Source organism: Onychostoma macrolepis, chromosome 06 (assembly GCF_012432095.1).
Source record: "Onychostoma macrolepis isolate SWU-2019 chromosome 06, ASM1243209v1, whole genome shotgun sequence".
Classification (NCBI taxonomy): domain Eukaryota; kingdom Metazoa; phylum Chordata; class Actinopteri; order Cypriniformes; family Cyprinidae; genus Onychostoma; species Onychostoma macrolepis.
Genome location: NC_081160.1, coordinates 18449186 through 18474039, shown reverse-complemented (window position 1 = coordinate 18474039; position 24854 = coordinate 18449186). Strand labels below are relative to the sequence as shown.

At 35.7% G+C, this 24854-nt stretch overlaps 1 protein-coding gene across 21 annotated transcripts in view; it reads left to right on the top strand.

Moving 5' to 3' along the window:
• Positions 1 to 24854, top strand: part of sgip1a (SH3GL interacting endocytic adaptor 1a) — a 79406-nt gene that overhangs the window by 37955 nt on the left and 16597 nt on the right. For 16 of the 21 annotated variants that reach the window (XM_058778284.1, XM_058778304.1, XM_058778301.1 and 13 more), the window contains 13 exons: positions 5061 to 5124; positions 6056 to 6080; positions 9486 to 9548; positions 9695 to 9752; positions 10020 to 10198; positions 15552 to 15563; positions 18274 to 18285; positions 19148 to 19169; positions 19343 to 19442; positions 20435 to 20523; positions 21041 to 21127; positions 22646 to 22720; positions 23141 to 23902. In XM_058778284.1, coding sequence (XP_058634267.1) covers positions 5061 to 5124; positions 6056 to 6080; positions 9486 to 9548; positions 9695 to 9752; positions 10020 to 10198; positions 15552 to 15563; positions 18274 to 18285; positions 19148 to 19169; positions 19343 to 19442; positions 20435 to 20523; positions 21041 to 21127; positions 22646 to 22720; positions 23141 to 23902 — 1548 coding nt within the window. Of the gene's footprint in view, positions 1 to 3893; positions 4190 to 5060; positions 5125 to 6055; positions 6081 to 9485; positions 9549 to 9694; positions 9753 to 10019; positions 10199 to 15551; positions 15564 to 18273; positions 18286 to 19147; positions 19170 to 19342; positions 19443 to 20434; positions 20524 to 21040; positions 21128 to 22645; positions 22721 to 23140; positions 23903 to 24854 lie in introns of those variants that run through there. The other 5 variants (XM_058778288.1, XM_058778289.1, XM_058778299.1 and 2 more) reach the window with 5 other exon arrangements.

Here is a 24854-nt window from a genome sequence, read left to right as displayed (position 1 = left end):
TTCGCTGCTTAATATTTTTGTGGAAACAGTGGTACATTTTTTTCAAGGTTCTTTGATGAAAAATATAGAAAGAACAACATTTATTTAAAATATTTTGTAACATTATACATATCTTTACTGCAACTTTCAAGTAAATTACTGCATTGTGGCACCTACAGTCTCGCCAGCATTTTCTCTGACAATTAATCTTTGTTGTTTTTAACCACTACTGTTTTTCTCTGTAGTCTCTAAAGCCCTAAATACTATCTATCTTTATTTTCACATATTGTCTTCTCTTTTCCTGTTTGCTTAAGTGGTGTCCCTGGACGGTTAGCGCTATCATTTTTTTTGGCCTTGGCCTTCACTCCATGAGTTAGCTACTGGTAATCACGTTACCACTTCCGTCATGATGCTTACATGCAGAGACTATTATTTTCATAGCCATTAATTAGTGTTATGCTGTGTTTAGAAATCCCTCTTGTCAAAAATGGACTTAAGCCATCTCATTGGGGTTAGCTTATATGGAAAGTGTGACTACGCTGGGGTTTGTGCGTTTGCAGAGGCTGTAATCCCAAACTGTACTGATATACTGTAGTTGCTTTTGTGTTTGCCAGTATGTGGATTTAGGTGAAATTGTGATATGTCAGGGTTCAGATTTAAAGCCTAAAAGTGCTTGATCCATGTGAACCAAAGATGATGCAGCAGTGCTTTTTAAAAGCTACTCTTTTTACTTGCACTTTAACAATAAAATACCAAAAACTAGCATGTTTTGCAAAGTACCATGGTACAAGAAGCTGCTAAACATTTAGTGGCATATTTCAAAGTATTATGTTGCTATCATTTAATGCCACCATTGTATTATGGTACCTCTACAGTTCTCTTTTGTAAGGGTGGGATCTGTTTGCATCAAATTTAGACCCTTTTATGAACCTGGAAATCTTGCATCTAGCCTGAACAGCCTTGCATTACCACCTATTGTATACTGAATTACATCCCTTAAGTATATTGTTCATAGCAAAACAGTTATTTTCTGCCTAAAATAGTGTAAACAAACTAACCACTAATTACATAAAATCTTAATTGCGTCAAACCTGTTTCAAAAGCTCTTATAAACATATTATTAATCTATCTACCCTGAAAGGCAAAACTGCTAGATTGCTACTGTAGCATTATAAAGACCCATATACCATACTCTACCAATAGATCCAGATTATGTAATAGTTCACTTAATGCAATCATAATGCTAAATGCAAAAAATATCTAAGCCTGGTTCATATCTGAATTGTTCTGCAAGGGACAAATTGTTTAAAACAGAGTTGACACCTACCAGTGATTAATTTTCAGGTATACAAAGAGATACAAACAATATATAATAGAAAATGTCCTTAGCTGATAACTTTTTATTTTATTTTGGGTAGTATTTCTACTGAGTGGACACTTGAGCAAAGACATAAATATATATTTTTTAATTCTTTAAATTATAGTTTATAAATGCTGAAATATAATGGTAAATATTTTTTGTATATTTAAATTATTATGTTTAGATATTGAAATAAATGGTAACACTTTAGTATTGGGACCAATTCTCACTATTAACTAGTTGCTTATTAGCATGCCTATTAATAACTTATTAGCTGTTTATTAGTACTTATAAAGCGCATATTCATTATACATCACTAATCCTACCCTAAACTTAACAACTACCTTACTAACTATTAATAAGCAGCATATTAGTAGTTTAATGAGGCAAAAGTTGTAGTTAATGGTTTGTTAATAGAAATAATTGGACCATAAAAATAAAGTGTGACAAAATAAATATTAATATAATAATTTATAATGCAATTTCTTTTATTCTAATAACAGATTTTTAAGAGAATGATTTATTGAAATTACAAACACAAGACACAAACGTAATGGTGGATAGCGGTTGTGGCACGATTAAAAGGAGTCTTGCTCAAATTGCTAAAAAGCCTGACTCAAAAGCTCATTCAACAGTCAGGTGTTCATAAGCCCTGGATCAAGTCCGTTTTCAAGTCCTGCCTTGACCTGTTTTATTCCCTTTACAGAGCAGATCTGCAAATAAAGCTGTCAGCTTCCGTTTTCATATCAAACTCTAACACTTTTACCTCTGGATATTTGTATATTTAAATTTTGTATATTTTGTAAATTATAACATGCACAACCCCAAAGTAGAATGGCTAGTTTCCTGTTGTTAAATTTTGTCACTGTGAACTTCCTATACAATTGCTCCTCTTAGTTATGTTATTGATTGACATGCTTTTTAATTAGATAAAACAACGTTTGCTTAGAAGAAATGTGTCAAGAACAGTGGAACATGTAAGGCAAAGAAAAAGTAGATGCTTAAAGGCAATGTCTGAGAATTTTCTCTGATGGCTCTGAGAAATAGACTTTCTCTCTTCTCGCTCTCAGCCAGACAGCAGCGCTTGAGCCTTTGGATGTGTTAGGAAATATTTAGTAAAGATCAATAATGCCATCCGCCATGTTGGAGCTCCCTGTCGCTGCAGAGGCTTGACTGGATCGATGCCTGACTCAGAGCCCCGCAAGCCCCATAGCTGTGAGGCGGACATGCCCCTGCTGCTCAGTCATGTCCTCATATCCAAATAACTATATGGGTATTTACTGTAAATTGAGTTTGAGGATGTTTAGACTATTTAAATTATATGGGGACCAATATTAATATTACTCCAGTGTAGGGGTGTGCGATATCACGATTTTTGATCGTGGACGATTAAAATGCCTCCACAATCTGCTTTTATAGAAATATCATATCATTCTATCAGTTGCAGTTCTGATGCCTCCGTCTCAATATCTACTGTACTGTACATTCACATCAAATGTTAACTCACGGGACACTGCACTTATTCGCAATCACAAAATTAAATTGTTTGCATGTGCTTTAAAGCATTGGCGGTTAAACATTTAATTTGTGCATTGTTCTGTGCTTTTTTCAAACAGCGGCTGATTACTGGACCAAGTTATCTTTTGCGTTTGATTGTGCTAATACTGTCAAAAACACACAAGGTTTACATTTAAACACAGCTGGTTATGACTAAAGTGAAAGTAAAGTGTTGAGAGGAAAAAAGATGTGTGCCTGTGTATATGATGTGTGCAGGTCTTAAAGTGACAGCAGACGAATATTACTAAATATGCTGCCGCTTGCCATTTAAAGGGATTGTTCACCCAAAAATTACAATTCTGCCATTATTCACTCATTTTCATGTTGTCCCAAACCTGTATTATTATTTTTTTCTTGTGCTGAACACAAAAGAAGATATTTTGAAGTCATAAAAAAACTTTTTAAAAGTCATAAAAGTAATTTTAAAGAATGTGGGTAACCAAACAGTTGCTGGTCCCCATTGAATCCATAGTATTTTTTTTTTCTACAAAGTCAATGGGGACCTGCAACTGTTTGGTTACCCACATTCTTTAAAATGACTTTTATGTTCAACAGAAGAAAGAAACTCATTCAGGTTTAAAACAACTTGAGAGTGAGTAAATTATTACAAAATGTTCATTTTTAGGTGACCCTTTAATGTTAACAAAACAACAAAACACAAAGAGGGAAATCACTCGCTGCTCTTGACTGACGAACTTTAATACAGTTGCTCTAATAAGAATCAGTGTATAATCTATCTATCTATCTATCTATCTATCTATCTATCTATCTATCTATCTATCTATCTATCTTTTGATGAATGTGATTAATGCTAATGCTTTCTTGTCTGATGTTGGTGATGCTGAAATCAATTCTGTATCAGCAGTCAGCAGTGTGATTCAATAATGGATTTAGTTCATTCTTTGATCTGAAATGTCAAAGGACTTTGGACATGAGCCGTTTCAACATTTTCTCTTTACAAACATCCACCCACTTACATTCAGACACACAGGGACACAGATACACACACCCGCATTTATAGCACATTTGTAAATTCATCAGATACCACGTAGGGCTGTGCGATATGACGATATATATCGGATGGACGAAATAAAAAATCTATCGTTTCATATTATGTTCTATCGTTTATTTTGTGGTGTAGCAAAATACATTGTTTACGGTAATACTTTTTCATCATTTGGATGACTGAGATCTTTACACACCACCACGGGGCGTGAAGGGGAGACAGAACCAGGTGGAGAACGACCAGAACAAAACGCGGAGCTCGTTCCTAAACGAGGGACTGTAGCATGGGTACGCGTTTTTAAGCACTGCAGTTTTAAAACAACCGATTTTAAGCCGTCGAAATACAAACAATAGCGCTATATGCGTGCGCCGTCTCTGTTTCTGTGTGAGAGGGCCGTGTTTTTTTTTTTGGTTTTTTTGTCACTTTATTGACTTTGAACGATTACATAAACACACTTATGTGCGTCAGAATCCCCGTCTTGGCAAGTATCCTCAAAGACAGTGATTTAGGTCTTAAAATGGCTGAAACGGCTGAAAGAGAAAACGCAGATGTAACAGTATATTGGATCCGGACTTCGGTCTTAAAGGGGAAGCTGTCCAATATTCGTTCTGTCTGCCATTCATATTAATCATAGCACATTGCTAGAAAATCTCTGACTGCTCTTGACTAAATCACTTTTGTAACTTTAATAAGAAGAAATTATATAGATAGAATCTATACATAATACATAGATAGATATAATTAACACAGCGAAGACTAATTAATTTACACAATGTATGTAGCATTTCACATTTATTGTAGTTTGTGTCCTATTGCTTGCAATTAGTTTCTTATACTTATTTCATCACTGACTGTTTATTTATTTTCAGTGAGCTTGAGTTTTTTTTTTTTTGTCTATTTTTAGGCTTGTATTAGTTTGATATTGACATTGGTGACAAGGATTATTAAAATTATATGGTATCAAAGATTTTAATATCATAAATATCAAAAATTACTATATCGTGATATATATCGTTATCGTGATATAAAATTAGTCATATCGTGATATAAGATTTTGGTCATATCGCCCACCCCTAATACCATGTGTCTGTGAGGCTGAACTGTGTGTTTTTGAGCCATATCAAATCAGACAACTAACAATATATCCCCACACCACAGGATTGAAAAAACGCACCAGGAAGGCCTTCGGGATACGGAAGAAAGAAAAGGACACTGACTCTACGTAAGTTTCACTAATTTATATACCAGAATTCAACACCTATAAAGCCTGCTGGATGAATTTGATATTAAATTTCTAATGATCAAAACCTTGCTGAAAAACCTGTTTTACACAGTCCTATGCCTTCTGATGTCTGATAGTCTGATAGTTTATACTTTTTTAGCAAGTAAAATGCCTTTTAGTATAATTGTAAAATCATCCCCCTTCAGGTAATAGTAGTTGTGTCTTTTTCCTATTAAATCTTTACTGATTTGTATAAAGTAAAAGTAAGAATAACTTATATATTGTTAGTAATATTTAAAGATGAACACTTAGGTTTATTTGATTATCCATACAACCTTTTTTTTTTTTGTCCTCCACAATAAAACTATATTGGGAGATATAGAGTAACAACTGATAATTATATGCAATTTATGCCAGTATTATTAATATAGATTTCATTGACATTATAAGTTGTAAGAATTATAGCTTACTTTATGGCCATATAAATATCAGTAACTGCACTAAATTACATATTTTGCTTAATGTGGGCCTCTGAATAAAATTTTGCCTGAAGGTTCAATAAACTGTTCCATTTGAAAAAAAGTAATTTGTTTGACTATTATCTCATATTTCAGACCTTACAGGAATAATGAACTGATTATAATAGTAGTGCTTCCTAAGGCAGGCTGATCAATATAAACCCATCAACATAATGGAGCATTTGCTGCTATGAATCCCTGTCTCCTGCTTCGGGGTGCTATAGATGATGCCTGTTTTGAGAGTGTGTCTGTTTGGGGCCCATGGCACAGGTGTTTCTGTGCCTCAGTGCGAAGCCTGGCTAATTGCTTCTGTGCTTGAGTTGAGAAAAAAAGAGAGGCTTGCATGTTAAGTGGGTATTAAAGACCTCTCTGTCTCTCTCTTTGTCTCTTTCTTTTGTTTTCCCTGTTTTTAGGGGGTCACCAGACAGAGATGGTGGAGTAAGTGCCTCTTAACTTACAGCATCGTTTCAAGAGCCAGATTTACTATTTTGGAATTTGAATTGATAGTTTGTTTTAATTAGGGCTGCCAAAATTGATGATTAACATATGCAATTAATCAAATGTTTAACATTGTTAATGTGTGTGTATTCAATTCACTCCGTTCTTTGTGATTTCTGAGAAATTATTTATTGAAATATTCTGAGCTAATTGGAGCTAATTAGAGCTGCAGCACACACACAAACATGCGCATACACAAAAGGCCCTAGCATACCACACATTTATCATTTATCTCCCATTTGTAATGATGAAGAAAGGCATTTTTATGGGTAATTTATCTATAAAATAAGCCCAGATGAGATTCAACAAGTTGAGTCATTTGCATTTTGCATTTGTATGGTAAAATGTAATTATTATCGAAAATCTATAAGTGAAATATTTACCTACAATGGTTTATAAAAATGTTTATGCAAAAACTGTTAATGTTATTCAGTATTTTAAAAGATTGACAGCCCTATTTTTATATTTTCCCACTTATTTGCAGATTGTAATTTAAATTATACGCTATGAATAATTATTTTTGCCATTGTCAAAACTTTTTTTCTTTTTACTGCTTTTGTTATTTTGACAAGTGCATTAAAGGGATAGTTCACCCAAAAATGAAAATTCTGTCATTAATTGCTCACCCTCATGTCGTTCCAAACCCATCAGACGGAATTTTCATTTTTGGGCGAACTATCCCTTTAAAGGGGTGGTTGATTGCGATTTCACTTTTTTTAACGCTAGTAAGTGTGTAATGTTGTTGTTTGAGCATAAATAATATCTGCAAAGTTGCGGCGCTGAAAGTTCAATGCAAACGGAGATATTGGTTTTTTTTTTTCAATTCTGGCATTTTAATGCCTACAAAAACAACTTGTAGGTACTACAATGAGTTACTTCCCGGGTCCATTACGTCACAAACATGTAACGAAGGGGGCGAGGCCATGCTGCACTGCTTTAGAGAAGAGGAAGAGAAAACTAGGGGTGCATGTAAAAATCTATTCATATATGAATCACGATTCTGTCTTCTAACAATTCTAATGGATTCACAAATTTAAAAATCAATGTTCTAAAGCAGCGGTTCTCAATCCTGTCCCTCGCATCGCCCTGCTCTGCACGCTCTCTGCATCTCTCTCTCTCTCTCTCTCTCTCTCCAACAATGAAATGTTCCATTTATACACTTATTTTCACACAGCTATGAGAAGCGTTATACATGGACGCGTGTGTGGTTGCTGTACTGTATTAAAGCTTTAGTCAGGATAAAACCGTATATTAAAAGCTAAAAGAAGCAGTAGCATTTACAAATAACAGCATATCTAAAAGTATGAGACAACCACAAACAAAAAACAACCATTAAGAGCTGTGCTTGCACAGGTTTTGTGCGATCTTCTTCGCTAATGTCCTCTGCGTCTCAATCGTGGCTCAAATTGATAAGCAATATAGATGACGCCATTGTTTACAATACAACCGAAGTACATGCCGCTGAGGTGAGGGGCGGGACATTTAGACACGCACTAGAGGCGGTTTAGCCGATCACAACACACTGGACCAGCTAACCAATCTGAGCCCATTGCTTATATTTCTGAGGGAGGGGCTTCATAAAAGCAGGAAATTATCAGCTTGTTTATCAGAGAAGGGACAGAGTGGTATGGAATAAAGGTAAATTATGTGAAAAATAATGCATTTTTTTTAAAACAAAGCATTAACACATGTTAAACTGCACCCCATAAACACAATCAAGCCTAGAAAAAAACAGTCAACCACCCTTTAAAGCTTTTATATATATATATATATATATATATATATATATATATATATATATATATATATGTATATGTATATATATATATATGTATATATATATAATATATTAGGGGTGTAACGACACGCGTATTCGTATTGAACCGTTTTCACAGAGAAAATGGAGAACGAGGCTTTCGGTTTGGTACGCATTACAAACCGAACAATTCGTTGGACTAATCCTATTACGTTTGGAAAATAACAGCTTAAAGTGTGTGAAATATCAGTGCCACTGCGCTCAACAATGCAGCCCAAACGACGTAACAGGAAACGTGCTGTCTGCCCCGCGACTTCCCCTTGCTGGGGTACCTCAAAAGACGTTGATCTTGTATCAACAATAGCCAGAGATATGGTCAAAAACATAAATTATTGGCAATATTAAGAGGATTTGGCATTTCCAATTAATGTAGGCCTGTTACATTTTTTTTTTATTAGGCCTATTATTATTATGAAGTTACTTTTATTATTAAATTAAAAGTACAATTAGTTTGCCCCGCGATAATTAATGCATAACTGATGCACTGCGAGGATAAGATTAGGCTATATTTACTCCTCAATTAAAATGTTTTAAAAAAAGGTCTTTTAAACAGGTCTATTAGGCTATAGGCTACCTACAATGAATTATTATAGTCATATAATTAAAATATTAACACTGCAGTCATCAATAAAAATCAATGAAACAAAAAGCTTTTATTTTAAGCACCGACTTTCAAAAACAACCTGTTTAACACGAAATACGTTTCTTCTCTTTTTTTTCAGTATGTACAGGCCACAAAAGAAATATTAAGGAAATTGTCTCTCATTGTCTCTGAGAGAATAAGCGGCGTCAGATGCCGAAAGCTCCGTCATTACTCCGTCATTCCGTTTTTACTTTCACTTTCTGCTTATAGTGAATTGACTGAGATTAAGATGTTCACCGGCATAAATCTTGCGTAAAGATTGCAAGTGTGCAATTGCGTGCTTGTGTGATATCCATTGGCTCGCCTTCATGGTTTAAAACAGAAATATTTCCAACATTGCGACGTAACCAATTGCTCCGCCCCCCGTATCGAAAACATACCGAACCGTGACACCACTGTGTCGTATCGAACCAAACCATGAATTTTGTGAACCGTTACACCCCTTGTACATAAAATGTATTCTTATTTTATGAAAAATTTTGTATTGATTTTTTTAACTCCGTGTCATGAAATTAGGTAATGTTTAGGCCTGTTTTGCAAATCAGTAAAAAAAAAAAAAAATTATGTGTTGATGTACATTTTTTTTCATGTGAAGGCTAATTGGAAATATAAATAGTCTGACATGGTGAAAAAGTGTAATAATTCAAATGATATCTTTATTTTCTGTATGATGGATGTCCATGGCACAGGAGCCCCAAGAGACTGAATCGGTACTGAAAACATAGAGACAGCATAGTTCTATAGCTTGAAGTCTAATGCTAGAAATGAATACTCACTAAGGACCTGTAGATTCCCCCAGCGGCACCCCTAAATAGTCCAAACTCATCTAATCTAGAAATCAGTGAATCTGAGTGATGTTACTAAAGTTGTGTTTTGATTTGCTCAGTCACAGAAAAAGACCAACGGGGCTCCAAATGGCTTCTACGGGGAGATTGATTGGGACAGATATGTAAGTACATCTTTTTTAATAGCCTGATGATACTCCGCAAAGCATGGCAGTTCAAGCCTACTACGTTAATGGCTATTTAATTTAGACTATCAAATAATACCACAGCATCTGTAATAAAGACTGACTTCAGTTCTTTTCTTTTGCAGAACTCGCCTGAGGTAGATGAAGAAGGATATAGCATCAGGCCAGAAGAGGAAGAGGGAGATATCCTTTAATTATGCCGTAAATTAGTGTCATTAAATTTTTGAAACATTGATGTTTCATTTTTTTTAAATTATACGAATTTTTTGTGAATGAAAACAAAGCTGTGAGGTGTAGACGGTCTGTTTTTAATGTTTTAGGTTTTTTTTCCCACCTAGTGCAGCTTTTCTAACTTTACACAACTTTTTTTCTTCTTACATTAAGTTCTATAAAATTCAGCTTGTGTTGTAATCATGGCAATTTACAACTGGTCCCTTAACAGCTCTCCACCAGCCCCCAAAGAAAAGTCTCACTTTTTCTCCTCTAGTGAGTCTGAAGAAGAGGAGGACCACCGCAAAAAGTTTAAGATCAAAATCAGACCGCTGCCAGTAGAAGCTAACATTGCAGCTCCCTCGGTAGATGAATTAAAAGCCTCCATAGGCAACATAGCTCTGTCTCCCTCGCCTCTGGTGAGTCCAGCCAATGTTACCCATGCATCCCATGCTTATGACATAGTTTCCTGTCACTTTTCGTACTTTAATATCATATGGCAATAGTCTCTGTTATGTTATGTGTTAAAGGTTTTGTAATTTGTACTTATTTTGACGTTCTTTATGAAAAAGATACTGTGAAAGTACCATGGCAGAGTGAGGCTTGTATAATGTAGATATATAGTATTCCTCTGTATAGTATTCCATACAGTGAATGTATGCTTTAAATCTTTTGCTGTCATATTGTTGTGAATAAGCCTATTGGGTCAAGAACCTGCTTTTTCTGATTCATATTGACTGTGACTCTCAGCGCGCATGTTTGAGAGCCAATTTACATGCGCTTTGTGTTTCTGTCAGTAAGGAGAGGAAACATCCTGTTGCACTGTTGCAGATTTTATTTGCACTGTACAAGGAAGCTCATGAAATGGAGGAAGTGCTTTAGATTATTTATTAACCTTGTCAACTCAATTTTATAGTCACATGATGACAAAAGCCACTAGCCAGACTTGGCTTACAGTACAAATGGCTTGTTTTTTGTGGAGTGTTGCTTGTAGTGTGTGGTTAATATGAGGCTATCACACCGTGGAGGCTGTTTCTAGAGAGAGCAGCGTGAGCAATTCAGATGGAGCTGCTTGCCATTTTAATAGTCCAAAAACGCCTACCTGCCATTTCACTAAAAACATTTTTGAATTTCAACAGTCAACATAGCTGCATCCTGTTAATTAAAGCTATTTTTATGAGCTTTAAATGAATTTTTAGGATGTACCTGTTTGTGTGCCTTATATATACAGCATTTAGGAGATGAATATGTCTGTGGGCAGTGCATCTATTCATTCTCCACTGGCTCAAAACAGGCTCCTTTAACAAAACAATATTAAAATTAAATTACATTTTTCTTTTATTCAACAAGGAAGCGTTACATTTGGCCAAAAGTGGCAGTGAAGTCATTTACAATATTACAAAAGATTTCAATTTCAAAATAAATGCTGTTGTTTTGAAATTTCTATTATGCAGCACAACTGCTTTCAACATCGATAAGATATGAAATGTTTCTTGAGCACCAAATCTGCATGAGAAAAATTTCTGAAGGATCATGTGATGCTGAAGACGAGGAACGTCTCCTGAAAATTCAGGTGTGCCATCACAAGAATAAACTACTTTTATTAATTCAAAATATATTAAAATAGAAAACAGCTATTTAAATTGCAATAATATTTCACAGTTTCACTTTATTTCATTGTCAATAAATACAGATGACAGAGGATACAGCCTTTGCTGATAGCATTTTCCCAAGCATCCATCAGATTTTACTATATAATTTTAATATTCGTTAACTCACAACAGAGAATATCCTGAGAACATCTGGTTCATATGGTGTGTGCGGTTAAAAAAGATTCCAGAAAGATTATCTGTACTGAAGTACTGACTTTTAAAAACTTTTTGCCAGTGAAGTCATCTGAAGTTCATCTGACGGAGGTCATTCAGCTGAGATATGGCGTAGATGAGTCTTATCTGACTCACTCTTGTTATCTGGAGTCAGAGTGAGTAGGAGTTTCAGGTGGAGTCTTGCACTGAAGTGTCACTCTGTTCTCTCTCAATAATTCAGCTTGGAAACTGGGAACAATGTCTCCACTGCATGGTGCGGCAGGCCTGCAGACTGAGCACAGGCATCCAGCACAGAGCCTGTCACATGATGAACTTGCACTCTAAATTATTCACACACGCAGATACATGTAATTCCGTCAATGTGCTTTCAATCAATCTTACTCTGATCTAAACCTCAGGACCACCTACTGGGGTGTTTCTTGTTCTGCCTTGTTCCTAAAATTAATTGCCACTCAGATTGGTCTTTAGCTGTCGCAAAGTAATTATCTTTTCTGGGGTTTTCATTAGCTCTTATTCCCAAAGCTAAATTTGAATCTGCACGTTTATGAATTGCTCTCACAGTATGCTCAATGAATGCTAAACCACTTTGAACTTTGAGCACATTTCCCCTAAAACGGTGCAGTTTATTTAGCTGTAGCCAGCTTTATGAACTGATTGTATCGTGCATGTTGTGGAATGTGTAGTATAAAATAGTTCTAGTCCTGGCTTCATAAATCCATGATAAAGTAACAGTTATGATCTGATATTCCCATAGTGGATCGTTATTCTTTTTATTTTCTTATGTAGCAGTGTTGTGTTATGTCAGGAACTATATCTTTGAGCAGAAGGAAGTCACTAATGGGACAGAACAGGATGTTCAAGCAAATAGACCTTTGAAAGCGCCACAAAGATAAAGTTGTTATGTTTCCATCTAGTAAAATCATATTTATGATAAGCATCCAGTATATTACTGTTTAAAGTTTGGGTTAAATGTTTTCAGTTGTGCTTTTTTTATATTTTTATAGAGACAATAAAGTTTTTCAGGATTCCTTGAATACAAAATTTAAAAATAGCATTTATTTAAATTATAAATATTCTGTAACAATTAAATTCTTTACTTTTGATCAATTTAATGCATCCTTGCTTAATAAAAGTATTAATTCCTTTCAAATAAATGGAAAGTGCTGCATATTCAGGAAATGTAAATAAATAAATAAATAATCTTTTTAATGCATGTTTTGCACTTGTGTTATATCCCAAAATTTGTATAAAATATGTGTAACTAATGTTTTTTTTTTTTTTAGGGAATTCATCCTAATGTCTTTTACTTTCTTTGTATTTTGGAAAAATGACACACTTTAAGCAGTCTTATTATGACTGAAATCCACTTTGTCCAGTATATTGGAACGCCTGGCATTCCTTACTCATGAATTAAACATCAGTCACATGCCCATCCTGTGCCATGGCAACCTGCGCGTATGTGTGTAACGATGGTGATGGATTAGCCATGAATACTCATCAGAAGAAAGTGTGAGCAAAGGTTGAACAACAGAAGCTCGACAATAGAGATTGTGCTCTCGTTGTTTAAGAGTAGAGTGATAATTCATTCAGCTTGTTGTATTCTCTACTGTACTTCACCTGTGTAGTCAGAGAAGAGATATTGCATCCAGCCAGCCATCCAGAACACTGGGAGAGATAACTGTAATGATAGAGTTATAGTCGAGTGAAAACAGAGCACAAAGGCATGGGGGTTCTTTATATAGCACACCTCTCGGCCAGGTGCTGGGTTCCAGCGGGTATTCATGTTTTATTGATAAGGTTTGCTTCTTTATTAAGCCTCTTGTATATGGGCAGTCATCCAACAAGAGTTAATAAAGCTACACATGGGAAACACTGTGTGCTCAGAACTTGTTTGATCATTCGACAGTCTTAATTCCAAGCTGTGTGACAGAATGTAGATACGTAGCAAGATGGAGGGATTTTTAAAAGAAAGAGTTCACCCAAACTAACAAAATTTTGTCATTTGCTCAGTCTAATCTTGTTCAAAACCCTCTTTTTAAATCCATGGGAGTAAATATTTTAGAATGTCCAACTTTTTTTTATAATAGAGTGAGCTCAAAAAACTATTTAAAAACACCATAAAGGCATAAGGCTTGTATGCTACATTATACGTTTTCTCAAGCCATGCATTCATTTTGTATGAGGGGAAAACAATAAAAAAAATTACTCTCTTTGCAGTGGCTTTTAAGTGTCATTCAGTTCAAATATGGTGCATTATTATGCACCACTCTGTACTTATATTCAAAAGCTTGGGGTCAGAATTTTATGTATATACTTAGGAAAAAAATTTATACTTTTACTCAACAAAAATTCATTAAATTGATCTGAAGAGACAGTGAAGGCATTTATAATGATGAAAAAGATTTCAAATAACGCATGCGATTAATCAAAAAAATTTAACGCCTTAATATTTTTTTAACGCAAATTAATCGTTTAAGGTTTGACCCCAACTTCTTACCGTCATTGCAGCGCGGAAGGTTATCTATCATTGTGTGATGAGGTTACAGCGAACCTGTGTTGCCAGGGCAGCGGCACAAGTGGGCTATTTTGAAAATACAGTCACGGGAAAAATTACAGAGCCGTGGGTTTCGGTTTTTTGGGCTACTTTTATAATGTACCGTGACCACCCAAAGTGTATATAGACAAATAAAAATTAAAATAGATCTTTTACTAATGTGTATGGGCCGTAGCACGCCCGACTCAACAGTATTGCTTACTTGTGCGCTACAAGGCTGTATAGGTCCCCCTTGGGATGATTACCCGGGTCGGGCGCGACCTCGGTGGTTTTGTGCTCAAAAAACGTTTCTTATTGTTATCAATGCTGAAAATAGTTTTGCTGCTTAATATTTTTGTGGAAATCGTGACATTTTTCTGAATTCTTTGATGAATAGAAAATGTAAAAGAACAGCACTTATTTGAAATAGAAATCTTTTGTATCATTATAAATGCCTTCACTGTCTCTTCAGATCAATTTAATGAATTTTTGTTGAGTAAAAGTATTCATTTTTTTCCTAAGTAAATACATAAAATTTTGACCCCAAGCTTTTGAATAGAAGTACAGAGTGCACCATATTTGAACTGAATGACACTTAAAAGCTACTGCAAAGGGAAACATTTTTTAATTAGTGGCTCTTTTATTGTTTTCCCCTCATATAAAATGAATGCATGGCTTGAGACGCAGTACTTTTAAGGATCATGTGACATTGAAGACTGGAGTAATAGCTGCTGGAAATTCTGCTTTGCAATCCCCGGAATAAATTACAGCTTAAAATATATAAAAATATAAAATAGTTATTTTAAATTGTAATAATATTTCACAATATTGCTGTATTTTTATATTGTTATAATATGACTGTATATTTGATTAAATAAATGTCTTAGTGAGCATAAGAGACGTCTTTCAAAAACATTAAATAATTCTTAGAGACCCAAAACGTTTTAGTGTATATCATTCTATATGCTCAATAGAAACATGAAAATCATATGGGTTTGGAACCACATATGAAAATTAATTTTTTTGGGTGAAATATTCCTTGAATGTGTTAAATGAGCATGTGGTTTTTGATTGTTTTAGCAGTGTTCATTTAAATTACAAGTAAAGACGTTAATTCGGGTCACTCACTGAGATCTTGATCTGTTGCCACATTTCACTGATCTCCTTATTAGCTGAGATATATTGTGTGCTGGAGGCGATATCTGTGGCTGACACTGAAAAATTGACAAAATGGGTTTGCACAGTGTTGCATCATACTGTGATCTGTGTTTGTAGACATTTCTGCCATGTCATTCCTCTCAAATTCCTCTGTAATGTGTTTGTGCATGCTTACCAGCACTATACTAATGTAGATCATGCTCCCTCTTCTGTCTCTCTACCTGTCTGTCTGTTTCTATCTACTGGCTGATATAGAGGAATAGTCCGGTAAGCTGTTTATACTTTGTCTTACTCTTTTGGAGTGGCATCTTCTCACGTTTCTCATTTGGCATGGTGAAGGTTGCATGCTCTGTGATTAATAAGCCATTAAGAACTGATCTTAGGTCAGTTTGAGTTTTTAGGGATGGACTGGTGGGTGCTGAAACAGACTCTAGTATGAATCCATTTTAGTCTCAATAATAATTCACGCAAAAGACATGATGCACACATGCGTAACCAAATTCACATACATGAAACCTAATTGAATATTAAAAAATAAAACAATACACCTTAACTAGGCTAGTTAACTGAAATGAAATGATCAACTGCACATACCAGTGGTCTCGCGCTGATGACACAACATCCAGTAGTTTGGTTTTTCTGAATTTTATTTTATTTTTTCATACACGTGAATTAGGTTTCATGCATGTGAATTTGGTTACGCATGTGTGCTGTCACGAATCCTGTCCGTGGCCTTCCGTCCGATTGCCACCAGAGATCGCCCTTCCATTACATTGACTCTCCCATTACACAGACTGTTACTTGTTACCCTGACTACATTTCCCATGTTCCATTTCAATGATTACACTCTCACCTGTAGCCAATCACACACACTATATAACACCCACTCAGATCCTTCTCAGATCGCTGAGCATTGTTTAGCAATTATCGTTCTCCTAGTGGTAGCTACTTTATAGAGCCAGTTTCCTGTCTTAGTTTCTAGTTCCTAGTCCTAGTCTAGTCGCGTCTTGGTTTTGCCTGGTAGCCTGTTTCCTGATCACCTGCCTGTCTTGAATATCCTTTTGTCTTGCCGTTTTGGACTTGTTTTGCCCCTCGTCTGGACTATAGTCTGTCTGTTGGATTACCCATTTGACCACGTCTTTTAATAAAAGCTTTGCACATGGATCCGCACGCCTCTCTCAGTCGCTCCGTAACATGTGCATCATGTCTTTTGCATGAATTATTATTGAGACTAAAATGGCTCCATACTATAGAGATGTGTAGGGACTATACTATGTGTACTTTATGCATGGACAGGATACAAAATAAGTTTAGAGTTTCACAGCGAGACTGAGAATTGATTAAGTAATATAATCTGACTACTTTTTGATTACTTTTAGATTACTTTTGACCTAACATATTTATCTCGTTGATTTGAATAGGATAATATTGTACCATATTGGTATATAAATTATAAGAGAAATAAATATTATGGTTTTCCAAAGCAGGATTTGTAAAGGAACTGCATGGAGTTCATAAGTTATTAATTAAATAATATATTTTTTAAAAGTTAATTAAATTATATAATTATATAATTAAATAAATTAAAATTTTAAAAAGTTATTAAATGACTTTCTGCATGTATTTTAAAAAGTCAAATTATATAATCAATAAATTATTAGAAATTTACTGCAATTGTGTGAATAACCTGTAATCATGTAATAATTAATAAAGTAACTGTAATCTGATTATGAGTATTTTAAAATGTAATATAATCTAATTGCAAGTACTTTATTTCTGGAATCTGATTATGAAATCCAGATAACAATTAAATTATTACCCAGCATTGTACAGTATATTAAAATGGGCTTATGTGCTTGGACCCTGTGCTTGGACATTAGTTTTTTTTTTTTTAGATGAACAATGAATTATGATCTTGTTCTTTTGCATCTGGTGTTTGTGCATGTTTCACTTCAACATTTTTGAACTGTTTATTATTTGAATGAGTGGGCAGCTTTAGTCATCAGCCTAACTCTTTCATTAAAGTGTTTGGTTGCAAGCCAGTCTTTCCAGGCTTCGATTAGTGGTGACCATTGCTTACAGTCTATAGGATTAGACTTTGCCACTGGTACATCAGCCTAATTACTCAGAACTCACGAGCCAGACTGAACTCAGAGCCCTCATTCCTGGACTTGATCCAGCTATGAAGTAGTAATAGGAAAAAAGAAAAATGAGGCTAAATTGGAGTGAGCGGGAATGGATGTCCTCAGCTAGAGTGAATGTCAATAGAAAATGAACTTTCTTGTCATTTCGTTTGCATTATAACTGTGAATTTGGTCCAGGAGTATCATGACTATGACATGCAGTATATACTGTATACTGTATGTCGTTTGACATACAGTATCTTTGTAATCTCTTTGAAGTGACTCGTGAGCAGAACATACTTTCTATGCTTTTAGATTCTCTGAAGACTAAACAGTGCTGAGACAAGCAGCACTGCACAGGTGCAACGTTGGCAATATATGCATAAATCCCATTTTCAAGAAATGCTGAAAAGTGGAAAAGTGCCTTTTGAAACAGAGTATTTCAAAGTTATTTATAATAGCGCTAACATAAGATGAGATCTTTATTGTGATATGAATGTTATCCTCACAGTTACGTGAAAAGCTGAATTTTAAATTGGAACTTTTAAGATTAAAAAAAGGACACAAAAGACAATAAAAATATTATAAAAGTGCTCAATATGACTTGTGTTCCATATTTTCTCCAGCTGTATGATAGGTTTATGTGATGAACAGATTTAATTCTTTATTTAATCTTAATTTTGTTAACTTGGTCACTGCCTTCCTTGAGTCTCAAAATTAAAGAATCTTTAAATAAAAAGAAGTATTAAAGGTAAACATTTAGGAACAGAGGTTGCTTTTGATCGAAGTCTGTATTACTGATTTATCGCTTTCTGACCAGGTGTCTCTTCTCTCTTCCTTTTTGCTGGTCACAGAGGCGTAGTCCGGTAAGTGTCTTTTAACATTATTTTTCTGTTCTCCAAGTGCTTGAACCACTTTGTGATTAGGTTTAAACAGTATACAGAAGCAGAACTTTTGAATTTTGAAGATACCTTTGTTAAAAGAGTAGATGTCTAGAGAGACACGATACTTCCATGTAAATGATATTTCCATATAGAAATGCAAAGGTCAGAATCAGTATCAGTTTTTTATTAATAATGACTACTCTTTACAGACATCACTATTCGTTAACATTAGCACTTTTATTCACTTTCTCTTTCAGTCAGCTGATCGTTTCTAGCTAATTAAATGGCCTATGTGAATAAATATATTGCTTATGTGCTATAGACCCATGTGACCAAAAAAATGCTTGCTTTGGAGATCAAACTAATGCCTATTTTTATGATTTGTAGTCTGGGTGTTGTAGAACCTTGCCTAAAGCAAGTTCTTAATCTAAATATGATAACTGTTATCTGAATAATCATTTGAATATCGTTTCATATTTTAGTACAAAGAATGCCATTTTGATGATTGAAAAACGAATGCTGTGTTCTTCTATTTGAAATTCACAGCCACCATGAAGAACCTCATGTAATAACATTGATGCCAGTGTTATTTGTTACTAATGCATCAGTGAGTCTGATAAGATTGTTCACCACCTGAGTCAATCATAGGAATCAGCTCTTCTGTCAGCTGTAGAATGTATTATGAAACAGCAATTTACAGGGCATCAAGGCAATGTCCATGTCTGAATTTGACTCACCATTCCCTTGATTAAATTTACCCAAAATGCACTCTTCTCAGCTGATGAGAGATATGGTGTTATGAGCTTTTAGTCTTATGAATGTTTTGGCCTTCTGTTTGTTTCAGGGGCTGGCAAAAAGAAATCCCAGTAAGTACACATAATGCAATTTGTTCCTGGGTTTATGAGTTTAATGTCTGTGTCGATTAAACTCTGACACTAAATAGTTGTTTGGAATTAAAATGTGAATAAAGAGGTGTGCTTGCATGTGTATGAGTAGGTGCAGTTTATTTGTGTTCATTTGATCATGCTGTTAACCTCAGGTGAAGAAATTGCACGACCGAGACGTGCTGTTCCAACGCCTGCACCAGCTCCTGCCCCTTCCCCGACACCTGCACCTGCGCCCCCTCCTGAGCCTGCTAGGTATCATTACGCACACTTACACACTTTATGATAGTCATTTTACAGAAGACCACAAATGTGCACACAAAAATTAAAAGATTAAAAATTATAGAGAAAATTATTTTTTAATCAAAGCTGGATGATCGGATTGAATTAATCTTCCAAGCCTGACTTCAGACTGTTAGTGCATTCTGTAAAAAAAACAAAAACACTGCAACATTTAGGTGCAGGTAAATTACATATTGTGGTTAAATGTTGCATGTAGTGGTAAATATTTATAAGAAATTTCATTGTTCACAAGTACTGCAGTATGCTGTGTCATTGTGAATTTGACAAAGAAACTATTATCCTGAATGGTATTATTTTGAGTATGGTGCAGTTCTGATAAAGTGCAGTGTGTGTGTTTGTTATCACTTGTAGATTGAGCAATTTGTGCTGGAACTAAAATGTCTGAAATTGAAACTAAACAAAAAAAGTATTTGTTTTTAACAAATACAAATGAAAAAGTGTTTATGCATCATTTAAGCAATTAAACTAAGTAAAACTTTGATTAAAAACCAGAATACAAAACATTTTACATTTACATTTTAAAAAGTGTGGAGTCACTTTATTTTAAGGTCCAATTCTCACTATTAACAAACCATTAACTATGACTTTTGCCTCAAACTCCTAATTAATGGTTAGTAAGGTAGTTGTTAAGTTTAGGTATTGGGTAGGATTAGGGATGTAGAATATGGTCATGCAAAATATGTGCTTTATAAGCACTAATAAACAGCCAATTTGTTAATAATAGGCTTGCTAATAAGCAACTAGTTAATAGAGAGAATTGATCCCTATACTAAAGTGTTACCAAGTGTGGTTATATGGTATATAACCCTGGTTGTTGCGATGTATGTAAGTCTTTTAAACATTCGTTGATGTTAAATGAGTTTAAATGGAGCAGTCTGGATGTGACTGGTGTGCATCTGTGTGGATGAGTCATGCAAATCTGGCTTAATTCTCCTCCATTTCAGTAATAAGAAATCTCCAGTGCCAGAGGATGCAACAGCCTTATTCGGCCCTCCGCTGGAGACAGCCTTTGATGAGCAGAAGACCAGTGAAGGTACTGTTTATGACCATATCCTTATCCCTTAGTGCTGCTTATGGATGTTGATATTTAATTTACAGGAGCACTGAAATTAAACATTCACAATCCAACAGAACCTGATCACAGCCCAGATTCTTTGTTCACATCATTCACTTTAACAAAAAATTCATTTTTCTATGTCATATACAGTATGTGTCTTCAAGGGACTCACAGAGGGTTTAAAGATGACACTTATTTTTCAAAGTTTTCAAGAATAGTGTTTGTTTGTATGCTTCTATTATCAGTACCATTTTTTTAGCTTTCTGTAATGTAAGCTACAGAACAGAACATTCATTTGTGCTTACAAGTTGTGTTGACTCCCACTCATTTCCATTTGCAACAGTTGAAATGAAATCAATTAGATTCATAGGGCATTTTTACAGAAATAGGGATAGATAAGTGTTGCATAGTGATTCCTTCCTCTCTGTGAGTCACACAGTTGTTAATTCTGCTCCACCATCGACTGTGTATCATGTCCTCTTCCATAAATTAGTGGTGATAGAGGAACCTGAGGTTTGGGGTGCAACCCTGTCTGAGCACCACCTAGACTCCTCTCTGGCAAGACCTTTTCCTACAGGAAGTAAGTCATTGCTTGTGGCATGATTGCCATCATCCTGGTATCATAAACCCATACGTTCCAAAACGGTGAACGGTTGTCTGAGTGGAAAAATCATGATTGCCTCAGAATATTTGTTTAAATAACTTTCCCTTTTGGCAGTCTCCATTAACCTACTAATTTCTAAGTCATAAGCCAGGAAAACAGTCAAAATCCTAAGAGTCATCCAGCTCATCTTGTACTCATGTCATTTGGTGACGGTTTACTCAACGTGGCCTATTTTTTGTTAGCCCCAACCACAAAAAAGCAAAATGACACTGTGTGAGTTGATTTTAAGCATAAGGCTAAATGAAGCAAATGTTTGGCTTGCTAATAGCGATTTTTCTAAATGAATTTTTACATAAATGTGTCAATACTAGGGCTTGCATGACTAGGGCTAATTTTTTTACTATATGACTAGTTGTCTAGGAAAGTAGTCAACTGCGAAGTGAGTCAGTGTTTATCTTATGTAAATGAGTCAAAGACTGGTCTGACAGCCAGCTGGAAAGCACAGCTAACACGATGCGGGTGAGAAAGTTTAAAATTGCAAAGCACTCCAAATATTTGCCCGTTATAAATTACTTCTCAAGGCTAATAACATGCAGCTGAACTGGGATGCAGTTTGTGGGCAGAGGAATTATCTTCCTGTTTTACCACATAAAAGACTAGACTAAAAACTGCTTTATTTACCCATTATATTGTGTAAGAAACAGATTAAGTGTGATATTATAAAGACATGTTATTTCCAAAAAAATGATAATTTGCTAATTGTCATTTGTACTAAAGCCAAATTAATAAATATTATCTTTGTATTATATACTGTATATTTCTCTAGTCACTATTATGTTGATGTAAGTTGTATAAACCATTAAAATAATAATGATATAAAACAAGATTTCTCATGGTTAAAGACTAGAAATGTAAGTAGAATAAAATAAATAATTTCTGACCAGTTATTTGAAAGCAGAACACAATATTAATGATATAATCTTTGGTCTATGTGTTATTAAATAATATGGTGTTAAACATATTTAATATTTTGGAAATGTTTATTTTGAAAGCTCTAGTAAAATGATTTTTTTTTTTTTCAATCAAATTTTATGGACCTCTAAGCACCCTTGTTGCCCCCTGGCTGTCCACAGGCCTCAGTTTGAAAACCCCTGGACTAGAGGACTAATTGTAGAAATTATAGACTAATTGACTAGTCTGTGCAAGCCCTGGTAAAAGCATACTAAAAAAATAAGTGATCTTTCTACATATATTAACATAAAAATTATGTAACATCCTAAATAATAAAAATGGTGTGAATTACTAGGTCACAAAGAGTGAAGTGTTATCATAGAGTCTGAGCTATTCATCCCATGCCACAGTCCTTCACTGTTGTCACTGACTACCTGAATGAGACCTTGCCTTTGCATGGTGCTGTGGGGCATGGAGGCGTGGCCTACGGGGGGTGGGGGGTGTATGTGAGAGCTTGTCTCAGCCGCACTAATGTCATTGCAGCTCTGCCTCCGCTTCCGCCTAAGAATGTGCCGACCTCCCCCCCTCCGATTGAATCTCCTGCTACAGAACCTACCGGTAAGATTCCCCTCCATGCAGGCCTCAGTCTATACAAGGGGTGTCTAATTCTGCTCCTGGAGGACCACTGTTCTGCAGACTGTAGTTCCAATCCCAATTAACCTCGCCTCAACCAGATAATCGAGGTCTTGAGGAATACTAGAAACTTCAAGGCGGGTCTGTTGGGGCACATTGGAGCTAAACTCTGCAGGAAGTTGGCCCTCCAGGAGCAGGTTTGGACAACCCTGGTCTATACCAATATCTGACCCCAACGAGTATGTGTCTGGTTTTGTTTGTGCCTGACTTTTGGTACTCCGTCTTGTAAAAATCTCTTTTGTAGGTAAGGTATCTCTTGCCTTTTCCTTTGTCTTCCCTTTTGCTTTTGGCCTGTTTATCATTATTCAGTTTTTTCTTTGATGTTTGTTGTGGTGCCTGATGCAGATGAGCAGAAAGAAGAGGACAATTCAAGGCAGACCTCACAGAGGCCCTCTATAGCTGATCTAGACAACATCTTTGGTCCAGAAGACTCTCCAAAACCTGATCAAGATGTTGGAGATAAGTGGGTCTGCTTCAATGATGAGTCACCTCAAAGACCTCCTCCTCCTTCAGAGGGAGAGCCAGCACCTCCACTTCCACCATCTCCACCTCCCCCAGCAGAACCAGCACCCCCATTACCTAAATCACCCCCTCCATCAGAGGAGCCGAATCCTCCTTTACCAAAATCTCCACCTCCTCCTGCAGAGCCAGCACCTTCTCCTCCTTCCATTGAGTCGCCAAAGGATAGCCTCCCTCCTGTCCCACCTGTTCCCAAAGACACCACTCCTTCTCCTCCAACTGTCCCGCCTCCTCCGGTTGAAGAGGCCCCACCACCACCGAAACCAGATGATCTTTCTCACTTCAAAACAGACTTTTCGCCATGTGCTCCTCTGATAGAGACCCAATCAGACTCAACCAACAGCCCACCAACCACTGTAGAGACAAGTGAACGCACAATCCCTCCACCTTTGGTTCTGAACCAAGAGGACAAGAAGAGCCCTGAGGAGACCACATCAAAAGAGGACCCAAGTGAGAGCAGCTCTTCACCCAAAGAGATTGGTCAAGGACCACGTTCGACACCACCTCCTCCTCCACCTCCCACATACAGGGCGGTAGTGTCATCCCCAGGGCCCATCCCTCCAGCTGGTACGAGTGGAAATGAAAGTGGTGAGTACTATCTAAAAAAAACAACTGTCAACCGGGCCAGCGGTCACAGAACATTAAAGCTTTAGTTCACCTAAAAATAAACATTCTGTCATCATCATTTCACTTGTCTTTTGAAACCTTAATGAGGTTTTCTGTAGAGCACATAAAGAGTTATTAGCAAAAAGCTTCTCTTTCCATTTATTGAAAGTGACTTTCAGTGAATGTTTTAGTCCTCACACAAGGCTACAGTATCATATGGGTTCAGAATATTTGAAATACAGAGCATGTGTCGTATTAACTTTTTAAGATGCTTTTTGGTTTCATTGAATGAGAGCAGCTTAGACATTCTAAACTTTACCTTCTATGTGCCCCTGAAAAAACAAAGTCGCTCAGGTTTGGTTTATGACCAATGATCACAGAGTAATTTTAGTAGGGCTACAACAACTAAATGAAGCTCAATGAAAATAATCAACAACAAATTTGATTAGCGATTAAATGCATCTGCACATTGTGCATGGAAAACATCTGCCAGTTGTCACTTTATAGTTTCATTACCAAAATAATCATTAGTTGCAGCCCTAAATTTTAGGTGAACTAGCCCTCAAACAATGAAACCAGCAACATAAAAACAATCCACATTAGGAAATAACAGATTTTGATAAATAGAATATACCCTAAGGTAATAAGCAGTAACAAAAGGTTCTGCATGTTGAAAATACATATAAATTTGGTTGAGTCATTCTGCTTCAGTCACCATCATGTTATGTGGGTTTTTACAGAAGTGCTTTCTTAGTAAAATGGAGGAAGGGTATCTGACAACTTTTTGCCTCATTATTTTCTATATATATACACACACAGTCTTACTATTTGTAATGGTACTACTACATTTTTTGGGTTTCAAATTTTGGCAGTGCTCTAATCAGGGGCATCATGCATCTACTTTTATGTACCATTATCATGCATCCTAATTTTC